The sequence below is a fragment of the Saccostrea echinata genome, unplaced genomic scaffold, assembly GCF_033153115.1.
Source record: "Saccostrea echinata isolate AGI-Se365-2 ecotype Australia unplaced genomic scaffold, CSIRO_AGI_Sech_v1 ptg000015l, whole genome shotgun sequence".
NCBI lineage: Eukaryota > Metazoa > Mollusca > Bivalvia > Ostreida > Ostreidae > Saccostrea > Saccostrea echinata.
In genome coordinates, this window is record NW_026889764.1 from 7,546,397 (window position 1) to 7,562,598 (window position 16,202).

The 16,202-nt window shown below is 32.6% G+C and overlaps 1 protein-coding gene across 1 annotated transcript; it reads right to left on the reverse strand.

Moving 5' to 3' along the window:
- Positions 1–767: 767 nt before the first annotated feature.
- LOC133188053 (fibrinogen-like protein 1) lies at positions 768–5,488 on the reverse strand. The gene is made up of 4 exons (XM_061323442.1): positions 5,156–5,488; positions 3,108–3,204; positions 1,924–2,088; positions 768–1,024 (listed from the first exon to the last, which is right to left on the reverse strand). The coding sequence occupies exons 1-4, from the start codon at positions 5,486–5,488 to the stop codon at positions 768–770; spliced, it is 852 nt and encodes a 283-aa protein (XP_061179426.1).
- Between the last annotated feature and the right edge of the window lie 10,714 nt (positions 5,489–16,202).

The following is a 16,202-nucleotide window of genomic DNA, read 5'->3' on the forward strand; positions in this document are numbered from 1 at the left end:
ATACTACATGCCTGAAATTATTATAGGCAATTTCCGCGCTAAATAAATTCATGGGATTGTCATTATTCCCAGATATCATTCGAATGTAACCTATAATTTGATTACTACATCATAACTTTATTGTCGGCAAGCAACTCATATATTACGAATAATGATGCATATGAATGCTTTCCGAAGTGGGGGCCATATTTGTAAAGTTAAATCCTCGTTTACATTTAATTTGTTGCCGTGTCAATACACTAGTTAAAATCTACGATTCCTATCAAAAAAGAAAATGGGGGGATTGGGTGATCTGTCTAGTTTGAAAGTTATTCATGAATTTTGAGATCTAATGCAACAATTGATGTTCTTAGTACTTTTGGACAGCCTATAGACAATTCTCACTTTTCGGATTCGGAGAAAAATTAATAGCTGATCACTTTAGCTTTGCCATAGAGATTGTTTTGTAAAGAGTGCAGAATATATCTAGCAAAGCTTCATTACCAAAAAAAAAACTTTAATCACACATGCTTCGATCCATATTTTCAAGGTGTACTAATCAAAGGTTCACCCAGTCACCCACTTAAGTAGTCATGCGCAGACAATATTAACATTAACCAGATATATTTGAATCTTCGGGATCATATTGTTGTCCTGGACTCTTCTATTGAATTTTATTTATCCTATATACATTAAAAAAATGATTCCTAATTTTTTGTTTGTTTGTTTCATCTGTTTTTTTTTTTCCTTTTTTTTCTCACTATTACTTAGTATTTTAAACAGAAACCTCAAGGTTTTCTTAGTTTCATAGTGGATGATTTGAGGGAATAGCTCAAAGTCTTCCAGTTTTCCCAGTTCACACCTTGTCCGTATCCGTTGTTACCATAGAGACCATTCAGGTTTGTTTTATGACAGGCATTATGCCACCATCCTCCTTTACCCCACTTCGCACAATTCAAAGTTGAATGGTTATCATTTTCACGGTCGTAGGTGCTGAAAGGCATCCCATTGTTACATATACTACATGTTCCCGCAAAACTGTCACCTAATACAAATAAATAAAATATTTAAAAAAAATTATAGCATACATTCGCAACGATTCATTTGCGTACTTTTTATATGTAAAGGTATTGCTGTCTATGAACGAAAAAAATACGCACGCTAACTCTCGTTTTCCGCCTACATTTTACTCCCATTTAATCTATTTTAAATGCATTTTAGCCATTAAAACTTGTTTGAATAAAAAGAAAGGTTCATGGGTAATTGATTAATGATTTTAAAACCAGTGTCAAATAGTTAATTACAACTCTTTTTATAAGGGGGAATGAGGGGGAAGAAATGTTATTCATTGAAAACAGGCTTTAAAACATCACCAGATTTTTAAATACTAATGGAGAAAGATAAATGACCCTGAAATCTTTTTGAACGTTTAAAACTTATTTAAATTCAAAATTTGTGAAGTTACAGGAAGTACCTTTCTTATTTGTAACTTTTTGAAATTGGTAATAAAATAACCATTTCTTTCTGTATGTAAGTGTATGTGAAACAACGAAAGCTTTGGTATGAATTTGTGAAAAAACAATACCTGTGAAAAGATTTTGTTTCACACGGGGGTGGAGGGTTTTGAAAAATAATTTTCCGCTTTTCATTGATTTTTATGAAAAACACATATTTTACCAAAATTATTGAGTGATCACTCTTTGTTTTTCCTATAACTTATGATTTAAGAAAATTAATATCCATATATAAATATGAAAAATCATTCAATTTTGATGTTAACTTTTGAAAATGACTTGGAGGTACTCCGCTGAACAAAACTTAGTCTATTGTTCGCAGTTCTTGTATGTAAATGTTTCGCAGCGATCAGCAACGTGATCTTTTCATTATTAATATTTCTTAACACTACACACTTAATTCGTAAAAGAAGAAGTATTTGTTTCTTACCGGCATTCCCGGAGTAACCTGACACCTGAATCCTATAGTTGTCACTTGCATCTTCCACGGTAAAGCTGCTGTACTCCGCGTATCTAGTATTGCCACCATGGTCCTCCAATTCAATACGTAATATGGTGTGTCCGTTTGCTGTCAGTTGATGAATGTACTTGTTTCCTTCGTTGTCAAATTATAAAGAAAACGAGAAATTTAGAAACAATTCAAGATCTTGAAAACAATGACTGCAGAGCAGTCATTTAGTATTATGAAGGCCTTGAATGTAATAAACGTGGATTACAATAAAGGATCAAGTTGGGAGAGTGGAGATTAAGAGGGCCTGATTCCCATCCCTACTCCCACACACCAGCACCGGCCACTCAGAAAAAAAGAGATAGCATCATTTTTTTATTGTTTGTACAACTCAACAAGTTCCTTAAAGCTGAATACGTCCCGTTAATAGGCATATACCATATTAGTTTTCTTATCTCCTATATCAGCACTGGCGAGTATAAATCCTTCGCATTGGTAACGCCTAATTGCTTTTAGCTGGTCGCTGCATCGTGCAGTACATGCATTTGTAACTCACGTTGTACTTTTTGTTTATTTTATTTCATTGAAGGTGCATTTGTGTTTATTTCACTTTGAAATGCATTGACCTGGGCAGTTGATTTCAAATATCTTTGGATTACTTTTTTTCTGGACGTGCCAGAGGCAAACAGAGGGCATTTTTGTCTAATATATCACAATGACAATGATGAATTCGTGAAGCAAAATACATTGAACCGTGAACAAAGCTGAGGCTAATATGGCGGTTTGAAGGGGTAGCCTTGAGAAAACTAATTGGGCGGTAAAGATAATTCTTTCCTTTTTACAAATCGCGTTCAGTTTTAAGATCTCCTCTAATTCTTATTGATGTTATTTTTAGATCAGAAAACGGAAAACACAGAGAGAATAATGATCAAAGATTACACATGCTAAACAATGTCAGATCGAACTGCTGATCATGTAGAGCTGTTAAATTTATTTATAGTTTCAGAATTGATTTGTCGAGATGTACATGTACTGCTGCAGTTTAAAACAAATTTCCCACAGTTCATGATGAAGTAGACTGAAAAATCTCTTCACATGGAGGATATTCTCCTTGATCATACTAAGCATATCAAGAAATTAAAGTATAGACTCTTTCATATTTATACCTAACCAAAATTCTGACTCAAGGTTCCCGAACCCAAATTCATAATCTGTCCAATTTCTGTAAAAATTTTCTGATCCGTCCAATCGTCTTTGTATAACCTGAAGAAAAATCAAAATATGAAAATAAATTCAATAGTTTAAAGCCCAGTAAGTTATGTTTTTTTTTTTTTTTTTTTTTTTATTATTATTATTATTCAAAGAGAAAATCTTACGGTCCAGGAGTAGGGGTTTTCGAAAGAGCAGTAAACATGTTTTTGATCACCGGCCAGCACAATACCATATACTCCAGACTTTTGGGTATACGTTGATACACAGTCACAGTCGTCTGAAAAGATTATTGCTATATCTTAATATTTGGGGGGGGGGGGATGTATGTACCAAGGAGGGGATGTAGTCACCATATGAATTAATAGGACTGAGTGGCAGTTCAAACAAATTATTTGAATACTGATAAAAATTCTGAACGATGATCTGGAGAATGATCCAAATTGACCATGAATTGAAAAAATTCTAACTTCAATAATAAAAAATATTAAAAATAATTTTTAGAGCATACAAATAAATGAAAACATATATCATACCATAAGTACAAACACCTGTTTTTCTGTCAATGTAGCCAGCTCCTTCACATTCATCTTCCTTTTAATATAAACATAAACTTTATAAAAGACAGAGAAACTATTATTACCATTATCAAATTTTTCACAAGCTAATAGAAAACTTTGTATACCCCCATTTTATCGCTTCATTGTAGTCAGGATACATATACATTGTATAAACTTATGATGATTTTCTCAAAAAATTGTGTTTTGATCTAAAACTTAGCTGCAGCTCTGTAGCTCACTGGTCTTAAAAAATTAGCATGGACGACCAAAGACCATTAAAAAAAGTATAGTTGCGCACAAAAAGGTTAGAGAGTAATTTAATTGTATATTTAGGTTATTATTTCAATATGTTAGTAACTGTGTGTTCCTATCATATTGTCCGCTACAAAAATTTAGAATTTTTCAATTTAAATTTGAATATGACAATTACGATCCAGTAGAAACTATATATGAACGTCTTATGGCTCGCTTGAAGAACTTCTCTTTGAGTAATGACAGGTTTTAAACCCAATTAGCTTGGATTACCTAAAATCGTCGATGTTTTAATGTAGTAAAATTAAGAGTCGTTAATTCAATAAAGAAAATAATTTGAAAAGCTAAAAAATTTAATGAGTTGTTCTAAAAACACAAAACAGTATCTTAATTTTGGAAACTAGAAAAATCTCTTATAACAGTAAAATTTTCATCGTGACAGTATTCTTTAAATACATGTCCCTCTTCTTCGACAAACATTAATAGTAGTTCTGGGCCTGAAATTGAAACAATCGGAAATTTTGCCTATCTATACTGCCATATTTGGTGGCAAAACAATCCTATCCAAATTCGTTTCACAAGTTGATATTCAGTGAGACTTAGACCAGATTTACTTTTTTAAATAAGTTAATAAATTTTTTAGAGCCGTTTTTTTTTTAATTTTTAAGTAAATTAAGAAAAAAAAATATATCTCCGTCGCTGATTAATAGAGTTGTTCTAATTCAGCGATGTTCATATGGTTGTTGCCAGAGTTCCGTCAACTCCATCCAAAATTTTCAAATACTGTGCTTCATAAATCAAGTATTCATAAACAACTGGTCCAGAAACATTAGCATGTCTAATAAAGTCGCCTGAGTGGAAAAAGATTCGAAAGACTTAAAACAATACTAGGTGAAATAAGAATCATCGCACAAAGTGCTTTGGACCAAATGATCACTCTACCCAAAATGACAGTTTAAACAAGGTTCATGGTATTTTTTCCAAACCAGTGAGATAAAGATCTGCAACTAACGAGTACCTCAGTGTATAAATTATACTTTATAGTTTAAATTTGATAAAAACAAAAGTATTTTTGATAACAAAATTCAGATAATCTTATTGTAAACGTTTAAACTTTACTTTATCAAAATTGATACATCAGAGTTCTAAAACGAACCAATATGAAATAAATTAACGTTTCCTGAATAACTTACCATCTGAAATCGTCTGCACGTCGGTCCAGAGATAATATCGCCGGTAGCCTTACAACCCTTACTTAATCTACATTCCTCCCCATTAGCAGTAGAACATAGTTCTACAGCATAGCACTGTAAGTCATTCAGACACCTCCAGGCACAGCGTATCTTTGTCATAGAGTAAGACAAATCAAAGGTTGATATTGTGTGAGTATGATTATCATACGAAACGTCACCTTCGTAATTGTAAAATTCGTTTTCTTTCGTAGTTAAAATGGACGCTTCTATAAAAGTAGTAATAATTGAACAAAACAGCATCCAGGAAAGGTAATGAAGAATATAAAGTACCATCCTTAAAAAATGTTTGTAATTAGAATAGAATCAGTTATCTTAATGCCGGGTCCTATATTCTATATGAATGCTATGACTTATGCACTCTCAGTTTATCTTCAAAATGTCATGAAAAAATGTCCTTTGAAGGAAGAGATGTTGGTCTTTATAGGAGGATACAGAGGAATATAGTAGCCCAAAGAAGCATTTGATGACCTTATAATGTTTTGATCGAAGAGGCACTTGACCAACTATATTTACTTGAATATTGATATATTTTTAGAAAGATGTATATACATTCAATACAATACCAATACAATATTCCAAGAGGGATAAAGGATTATTTTTTTTAAATAAGAAAGGTATTAATATCGATATTTCTCATGTAAACTTACTTTGATCTGTGGGAAAATTAAACACAGTTTTTTTTATCAATATCTTTTTAAATGGTCGTTTTAGAATTATCTGGGCTAACATTTAAACATAAATCACAAATTTCCGGTACACGACCTTGTCGCGCAAGATCAGTGATCATTATGCTATATATTCATGCACTTATCATTAAATGGTCAATAGTGAACATCAATGATCCAGTATTATGCATGCATTGCCGAATTATTGATCAAACTAAGCACCCTCTATACACTGATGAAAAATATGGACATAAATGTATTTTATAAGGTGTAAATATTGAGTTTAACTAATTTATTTCCAACATAGGAAACCAGTCATTTACCCCCAGTGAAAAATGTTCAAAGACAATCAATCAATCTATATCTATCTATCTATCTATCTATCTATCTATCTATCTATATATATATATATATATATATATATATATATATATATATATATATATATATATATATATATATATATATATATATACGAAGGTCATTCAAAAAATACGTAGACAATGTTCCTCATCATATTATTATTTTTACAAGATTAAAAGATCAACACATTTTCGTATATAAAAACATTTATTTTGTCGATATGTGAAGTTTCATTCCGTTTGATTAAATGGAACTCATGTTAGACAATTTTAAAAGCAACATGTTTTGTCACCACGGAGCACGGTTAACAACATTGTTACGTCAAAAACAACGTCGAGAAAGTTTCTCAAAATTGCTCTGCCTTTTCATTTCATACACGATTGGTAGCGTCTTCCCAATTGATAAAAACCATATGCATAACACTTGACACCAAGTTTGCTAACAATTGTTCGAGAAGCTGAAGTTGGATTGTCAATGTTTTCAAATTCTTTAACGCGTAACTCTGCTTTCACAAGTTCCACAACAGTGAAGAGCACATGACGTTACATGACGTTACAAAGTCTTTTGATAAGATTTTTAACTATAATCTGTTTCTTCGCAGACCGTCCATCGTCCGATTCAAAGTCTCTACCACACAAAAATTGTTTTTATATATTTCCTAGTTCCTCCAGCATTTTAAGAGTTTGTTTTAGAGGTTTCCCGAATGCAAAACAAAATTTTATTGCTACTCGCAGCTCCGTGACGTCCTTCGATGTCATGCTTTTTTGCTTTTTTTTTAATCAAGTCTATCTGTCTTTAGAAATTCATATCTTTTAAACGAAGCGACGTATTACATTACCTTTAAGCATCTGAAGTAATAGAACAATACTAAATTTAATCATGTAAATTTAATTTTGTTTAAGCACTGTTCATTAGAGGTATGGCTATAAACATTTTAAAATGTAAAATTAGTAAATAACTTAATTTTGACCCTGCTCCGTGACCCCATTCTTGCTGTCTGAAATCTTTGATAATTTTTATAATTATCAAGATAAATTCCAATTTTCTTACTTAAATTATTTGAATCTGTTGTTAAAATATGTGTAATAAATTTGGTTGTAATATGACGTTAAATAAAAAAGCTACAATATATATATATATATATATATATATATATATATATATATATATATATATATATATATATATATATATATATATATATATATATATATATTATATATATACAGGTGACTCTCGATGGCTCGAACTCCGATCTCTCGAAGTGAACCTCCGGTCCCCCTTTTTTCCTTTATATAACTATGCAAATTTACTCCTGATCTCTCAAACTTCCGATCTCTCGAAGTTCTCTATCTCTCGAACCAAGACCTGGGTCCCGTTACACACATTTCATTGTTTTTTACTCTCTATCTCTCGAAGTTATGATTGCGCGTGTGTACACGCCAATCAAGCGTAAAATTAATGCAGCATGGAATTGCCTGGATGACAGTGAACACATTGGGATGGCATGGAGGTGTTAATTGGATGTTTACATAGATGACACTATACCTGTGAGCATCCGAGTATTGATATAATTAATTGGTTATAACTAGTAAAATATAAACGAATTACTTCACAACCTATTTTCACTTGACAGCGAGACAATAATTTTTAGAAAATAATTTAAGAGACGTGTCAATAACTTTCCATAGATTATAAAGTTTTATTAGAGTCTAGTTAATCCCAGTATGACAAACATTGCACAAGAAATCCTATCTCAAGAATTAAATACCAATTTCACACGAGAAATCTGGTGAAGGACCCGATCAAGCACAGGGGGAAGCCACACCGACGATTGATATTCAGGTTTCATGTAATCATGAAACGGGAACAAATAAACATTGAAAGTTAAAGAGATCGTTTTATTTATTCAAAATACGATTATTGTTGTTGAAATCAAGTGAATTACCTGTAAAATACGAATGAAAACGTGCAATGACATTATCAGCATATATTTTCGTTATTTATAATAGTAGAACAATGATGATCGGAACTGAAAATTTCGGATTTTATTCACTTTCTTTCTCTCGAACCCCTCGATCTCTCGAACTTTTCTTGCGGTTCCTTAAACTTCGAGAGATCGAGAGTCACCTGTATATATATATACTAGAAAGGGACAATATATTAACAATTATAGAAAACTTAATGCAAATCCTTGCTACATAGAAACTTGCACATGGATTAAGCACTCGAATACTGAAAGAAGTGAAACAAAGTTAAAAAATATCGCGAACATAAAAATAATGCAAAGAAAATTAAAGTATAGCTACATTTGTATCAACCAGTAATTCAGAGAATTTCCTAATCTTAGAAAAACACAAACAAGAAAAGCTTTTTCCAGAATTTAACTTTCCAATGTTTACTTCTACATGCCAACAAATCTGAACGGGTTTTTATGCTCTTACAAAATCCATGAAAAATAGTATTTAAGAATTCCTGTATCTATTTATAATATAGGATAACATAACATAAGAGACATAATTTCTCGAAATGAGCATCTGGTGCATCAAAATTGGTACGTATGTGATTTACATAAGAAAAGCAAATCTATTTTTAAAAGTGCAACAAGGACGTTCTGAGCATTACATGCAATTAAATGTAAAGCTAAAATATGACAACAGCCATATAATGATCATTATTTTTGTAAAAAATAAAATTGTACACATCATTAAATACGGGGGATATAAGTCTCAATTTTCCTGCTTTATTCTTTCCAAATCTTTCCACTAGAAGTTGTTGATTTCGGCATCTACGAAAACAAACAACATATTAGTACAATATATAATGGTCCCTGCTGACAAAGCAAGTAACAACATTGTCTGTGTTTGTAAGGCTCATTATATTAAATGTATTTTAGAGGAACTTGGACTTAATTCTACAAGTGGTTATCCAACTTATACTAATAGTTCCCTTTCTAAGGAAGAAATTCTTCAAAATCATATGTCAGTTTTGAATATTTTTAATATTCCAAAAAAAAACCAAAATGAATTTGTATTACCATATTTATATTGAATTCCAAAAGTTCATAAAAATCCTTACAAAGATACATAGCGGGTTCCAGTAAATGTTCATCCAAGCCTCTTTCTTTACTCCTCACTAAGATATTAACAGAAGTGAAAGAGAAACTTCAAGAGTACTGTGCAACAATATATTCAAGAAGTGGTGTAAATCAGATGTGGATACTTAAAAATTCCAAGGAACTTTTAGAAAATTTGAAATTACATGATTTTACCAAAACCAACAGCTTAAAAACTTACGACTATTCATCTTTATACACAACCATTCCCCACGATAAATTAAAGTCCAGGCTTTCTTATATCATTGACAGCTGCTTTTTCAATAAAAATGGAACTTGTAAATTTACTTACCTTGTCATTGGTCATTTGCAAAATTATTTTGTTAAAAAACATTCTGATTGTACACACAAGTACTCTGAAGTTGACATTAAAAAGATGCTTGAGTTACTGATTGACAATATCTATGTGGTTTTTGGAGACCAGGTTTTCCAACAATCTATTGGAATTCTCATGGGTACCAATTGCGCCCCGTTATTAGCAGACCTTTTTTGTATTCATATGAAGCAGAATTTGTCCAAAATTTTGTACGTGAAATGAACAAAAAACTTGCTGTGGCATACAACTCGACATTTAGATATATCGGCGACGTATTGTCAATCAACAATGGCTATTTCCATTCTTATGTCGATACAATATATCCTTGTGAGCTTGAGATAAAAGATACCACAGAGTCTGACACATCTGTTTCATATTTGAATATTTTACTTGAAAAGACATTAATGGTAATCTAACAACCAAGCTTTATGATAAACGTGATGAATTTAACTTATCAATCGTCAACTTCCCTTACTTATGCAGCAATATACCTTAATCACCTGCATACGGGGTATATCTCTCTCAGTTGATTTGATACGCAAGAGCATGCTCTACGTATGTACAATTTCTAAAACGAGGTGAATTATTGACAAACAAGTTGATGAAACAAGAATATCAGCTGTCTCGTTCAAAGTCATCATTTCGTAAGTTCTATGGTCGATACAATGACCTTGTCAGCAAATACAATTTATTATTAAGTCAAATGCTGACTGACGATTTTCATACAAATTGTTAGGCCATTATTTACACACTGAATTGTCGACGGATTTTTCCGTTATTTCCCGATCATGACAAGGAGCTCACGGCGGGTGTGACCGGTCGGCAGGAGATGCTCACTCCTCCATGGCACCCGATCCCACCTCTGATGTTTGGAGGTCCGTGTTTGCTCTGCTCCTATTTTGTATTAATATTGTTTGATGGACTTTTGAGCCTGAATACTGTTCGTTATCCTCATATATTTCATACTGAGAGGAAAAAGAAAAGCAGGGTAACATTATATGTGAAAACGTTTTGACTGCATGGCCAAAAATTTACTAAAAACGGTCAAAGGGGTATCTTAGTTATTATGCACTTAATCGGTGTTCAGAATTACTCAACCGTGAAATATATGACGTCACGTAGGGAAAATGGTAACAGGCCAAAACCACGTACATATTGATGATGACAGGTTTGTCAACACATCTTGTTATACCAATTGATGCACTGAAGATATACAAATTGTTTTTCAATATTTAAAGACAATTTGAATTTTTCATAATCAGGATGTTGCTCACGGAAGTTCCACTGGCTATTGCATTCCGTAAGCAAGGAAAAAGGAATGAATAGGAAGCTGTGCAGTTTGTTGTGAATTTTGTCACCATGGAACGTCTTATCCGTCGTAAGAGACGGACTGGAAACATTTCCAATCAAGCGTGACGATAACGTTGGCGCGTCAAAATTGGGCTATTCATCCTGCCATCATCTGTGTAATCCCACTCACGACCACTGAAACCACTATTAATACAGAAGGCCATCATAATTGTTACATTCACCCAAAAACTAAAAGAAACTCATTGCTTGATTTTGGTTTGTGAGCTCAACTTTACGTCAGTGTTCCTCTCACTCGCGCGCGTGTGCGCATTATGCCTTATTTTTCAAATGTGAACCCACGGTCCAATGTAGCCAGACTTTCTCGCAAACATTCATATTAACCACTCTAATGGTGACCGTACAATCCATCTTTTTTTCTCCAGTCGATCATCTGTCGGACTAACTGGACGGTAGGGTTTAAAGGCGTCGGAATGCCTAAGCTACTCTCGACCAACGAAGCGCTGCTTTGTCGAAAGGGTTGAACATCCCTATAAGAAGGATAATTGCTCTTATGAACTCCATGCAGAGGAGAATTAAGGCTGTAACAGATGCGCGAGGAGTGTATAGGAAATAATGAGAAGTTCTGATTTTCACTTTTAGAAAGTAAGGTCATTTGAGTTTCAATAACTCATGAATTATCGGTGAAAATCAAATGAAATTTTGCTAACTTCTTGATAAAAGATGAGTTTAAATGTTAGATAAAAACACTTGAAAATATGTTAGAAAATGTAACAATAAATCCCTTCAAAAGTTTACCCTGCGTTTTTCTTTTTCCTTTCAGTATATTATTATCATGTTAAATAAAGAACCCAATACACATGGGTATTTACCTTTGTTTGCCAAATAGGGACGTTATATGACAAATTATAAACTTTCTAATCTGAACCTCTGAGTGACGAAAAATCTATTCGGATTTTATTTTCTATAATGTCTATGTAGTTTTTGAAGATCAGGTCTTCCAACAATCTGGAATTTCCATCAGTACAAATTGTGCCCCGTTATTAGCAGACCTTTTTTTGTATTCACATGAAGCAGAATTTATTAAAATAAACTTCTATGTAAGAAGAAAACACTTTCTTTTAGATATATCGACGACGTATTATCAATTAACAATAGTTACTTCCATGCATTCAAGTGTCGTTCGATATATTCCAGTGAGCTTGAAATAAAAGATACCATAGAGTCTGACAAATCTGTTGCATATTTAGATATTTTCTTAGAAAAAGACCTTTATCCCCCAGCTTTTCCCGTGATAAACGGATGACTTCAATTTTTTAATCGTCAACTACCCTCATTTATGTATCAATATACCCTTATCACCTGCTTGTTGGGGGTTTTGTCTCCCAGTTGATTCGATACGCAAGAGCATGCTCTATGTATGAACAATTTCTAAAACGAGCCAATTTATTGACAAACAAGTTGATGAAATAAGGATTTTAACATTCTCGCTTGAAGTCATCATTTTGCAAGTTTTATGGCCAACACAATGAAACGAAATAAAACCTATCATTAAGTCAAAACCTGACTGACGTTCTTCATACTAATTGTTAGGCTATTATTTACACACTGAATTGTCTTCGGATTTTTCAGTTTTTTCCAGTTCATGACAAGGAGCACACGGCGGGTGTGACCGGTCGGCAGGGGATGGTCATTTCTCCATGGTACCTGATCACACCTCTGATGTTTTTGGAGGTCCGATTTTGCTCTCCTCTCGATTTGTATTGTTTAGATGGATTTTGAGCTTGAATACTGTTCTTTATTTCCATATTCCATGTACATATTCCTTTTCTAAAGCAATGTTTATTTTCTTTCTAAATCTACATGTTAATATAATACTGGATCAGAACAGGAGTTGAAATCCATTTAAGAGCAACCAGAACGTCTTGAGGTGTATCGGTCCTCAGATGTTACTGTGATATATGACTTTTATTCAATAATAAAACTGTTAAGTTAAAGAGCCATTTCTGTCTAATTTGCCTCGCACGGTGTACTTAATTTGTGTTTATTTTAATAAATAAATTGGGTTTCTTTTGGAAAATCAGCCTTTAATCACAATTGTTTATGGTGAACAGAAGGGTAATGAATATGCATCTAAATGAAAATTTGAAAAGTGATAACAGCAATTCCTGAAAATGTTTTAAAATGGAAATCATATTATCATATACTTAGTAGTAAATACACCGATTCTGCACTCTGCGATACGGGTGACGTCAAAATACCCCATATTAAGGACCGGTCCGAAAATCTATATCACGTATCGGACCAGTGTGCAAAAATACATATCAACGTAACGTTTGTATAAAGCTTAAAAGTTAATTAACTTGATTTTATTTAAATATACATGTAAAATAATTCTTTACTATCATTTGTTGACTTAATCTGTTTTCAAAGACCTAAAATTGGCGCTATTAGATTTTAAAGAAAAAGGTCATAAGCATGCACGAAACATTCTTCAATGACTTTATTTGAACTCGCATATTAAGTATTTTAAATATATGATAAATAGAACACTACAGTGTCATGCCAAAAGTGTTTCACGTTATCATGACGTCAATCTTGCTCAGTTCTACAGTTCAATGTTGCAAAAAATCCACTAACCGTACTATAGTTAATTACAGACTTCTAATTTTTTAGTATTTCGTGACATGACCTTTGGCTCTTATTACAGCATTTAATCTTTTAGTTAAGGTTTCGTATAAACCCTGTAAATACGCTGGGGTGAGGGACGTCCAGATCTGCAGTACACAGTAAACAAGTTCTTGTTCTGTTTTGATGTTATCTTGCTCCCTTGAAAGTTTAATTTTGATTGATCTCCATACATTTTCTATGAGATTTATGTCTGGTGATTGAGATGGCCAGTCTAAGCAAGGGATATTATTTTGTTCTTTCCATGCTCTAGCCCTAGTTGACATGTGGGCAGGACAATTGTCGTCTTGAAACATCCAGGGGTTGTTTCTGAAGTGTTTGGCAACAACTTGCCACAAATTATTGTCCAGAAGTGTAATGTACTTACATGTACCTGTCATCTATTCAAGATGCGATCTGACTGATCAGTTGTATGTTTTGGTCGTCCAAGGGTTATTCGTGACACTTTGCCGTACAGAAAATCTCTTCAAAAATTTTAAGACTGTGGAGCGGTCATATCCTGTAATTTTGGCGATTTCACATTTTTTCTACCTTCATTATTAAGACGCACGATCTGTTCGTTTAGAGCTGAAGACATTTCACGACGATTCGAAGCCATGATTGTTTACGTCTGCTACAGTATCTAAAAATAGCCCCACGCGCACCAGGGGAATCCCAAGTGACGTACATAACTTCTTTTTTCTTACATCCAAAAATAATTTTAGAACAACGTATACTAGTAGAAAAAAGGGGATTAAGGTTGGAAGATAGTTTTATTTTTCCTTCAGTAATGTGTAAACGTGAAACACATATGGCACGACACTGTACATACTTAAATCCATATCATATGTCATATCAGCCTGAGCGGCCCCATATCAGCCCGAGGGCCGAAGGCCCAAGGGCTGATATGGGGTCACTTGGGCTGATATGACATATGATATGGATTTAAGTATGTAATATTTTCTATTTATTTAGCATTGTTCGCGTAATAACTGAACCATTGCGGATAATTCTTAATTATCCTGTTTTATGGCGAATCTCGTAACCTATGCAAACAATGTGTTAGAAAATATATCTTAAATGTATATATTAATGAACATAATGCACACTGGCATTTACATGTATATACAACATAGAGACAATGTATGGTAAATTATATAAAGCAAATGAGATTTTTCTACATAGATTCAAACACCCAGGGTGTCAAGTGAAACAGTCTAAATATTGTGCACATAAACATATTTAAACGAATGAAACCTCTCCAGCATTAAAAACTTTCCAATGCGAACCTCCGCATGATAAAAATGTAGACGTTTCTACACTTCGTTGTCTTTTGGAGGGGATATCTTTAAATTCTCTTTCTTTTTTCATAATATACGTTCAAAAAAGATGAAATTTACTTAAGGTAATCTGTTTTTCAGGTTCTGAAAATTAGCAGTTAAGTAAATGAAAATGCTCAGAACATTGTAGTTGAATTCACAAAGTATTGTTTATATATCCACGCTATTTCTTTAATCTTCATCGTTATAACTCATCATATTATATTTTTAAAAAATTCAAATACATTTTCAGGAAACATAAATTAATGCACAACTTATGCAGAATTTAATCGAAAATTGATAAGCAAGTATATTTAAGGGGAAATCAGAAACATTCAGGCAATCAAAGTAAATTGCATCTTTTTTTTAAATCTAGTTCTTCCATTACCGTCTTTCTTGTATTTAAAAAAATGAGGTGATAACATATGATATCATTGAAAGATATCAAAGCTAGCTCACTTTTAATTTTATTTCATGCTTATAAGCATTGGTAGCTCAAACAAGATAAAAGGATATATATTCATTTCTCCTAAAGATGTAATTTTGTGTTGCTTTTATGGGTTGCAAATATCTACTTTTCAAAAGACCGTTTCAAAGATTTCAAATAGCCTTCATCATAATTATGAAAATAAACATTGATGTACGAAAAAAAAATTAATTTCATTTTAAGATTTTTTGGGGGGGACTTATTAAATTAAATAATAATTTTAAGAGTTGCTGATCCTGTCTGTCAACATTTACCTTTGCAAATGTTTTCCTTATATAACATTATTTTAGCAAGGTGTATTTAATTTTTTTTATAAACAAGTTCGCCACATGGCCATAAATTCATTGTTTAGTCATAATCAATCGACGTAATTTTATATTGACTTCATACATGTAAGTGTTCGATGTGTTCAACAGATTGAAGTTTAACTGTTGAAGTTTAAAACTATATTATTTAAAACCGTTTCATAAATCAGAAACAAATGTAAATATAAGTAATGAGGTAAGCATTTAAACTTAACAATATTAAACATAATTTAAACATTTATCAAGCTGTATAAACCAGCCTTTTCAGAGGAACAATCCAGCTTATGTCAACATTTCGATTTTTTTTCCTACGTTTGATTTCACGTGATTAGGCTTCTCGGAGTTTTGACACTTCATCAGGCCCCTTAAAAATATTCCCCAAAATAATTCTATCATTGTCACCTCCATATCTTTCGGCTATCCTGACGTAAGTGTTGCATTT

Coding starts and splice junctions, on each gene's coding strand:
- LOC133188053 (XM_061323442.1), bottom strand. CDS start 5,488: ATGGTACTTTATATTCTTCATTACCTTTCCTGGATGCTGTTTTGTTCA. Junction 3,205..5,155: donor CGTGCAGACGATTTCAGATG/GTAAGTTATTCA, acceptor ATTTTTCTTCAG/GTTATACAAAGACGATTGGA. Junction 2,089..3,107: donor TGAGTCAGAATTTTGGTTAG/GTATAAATATGA, acceptor TTGACAACGAAG/GAAACAAGTACATTCATCAA.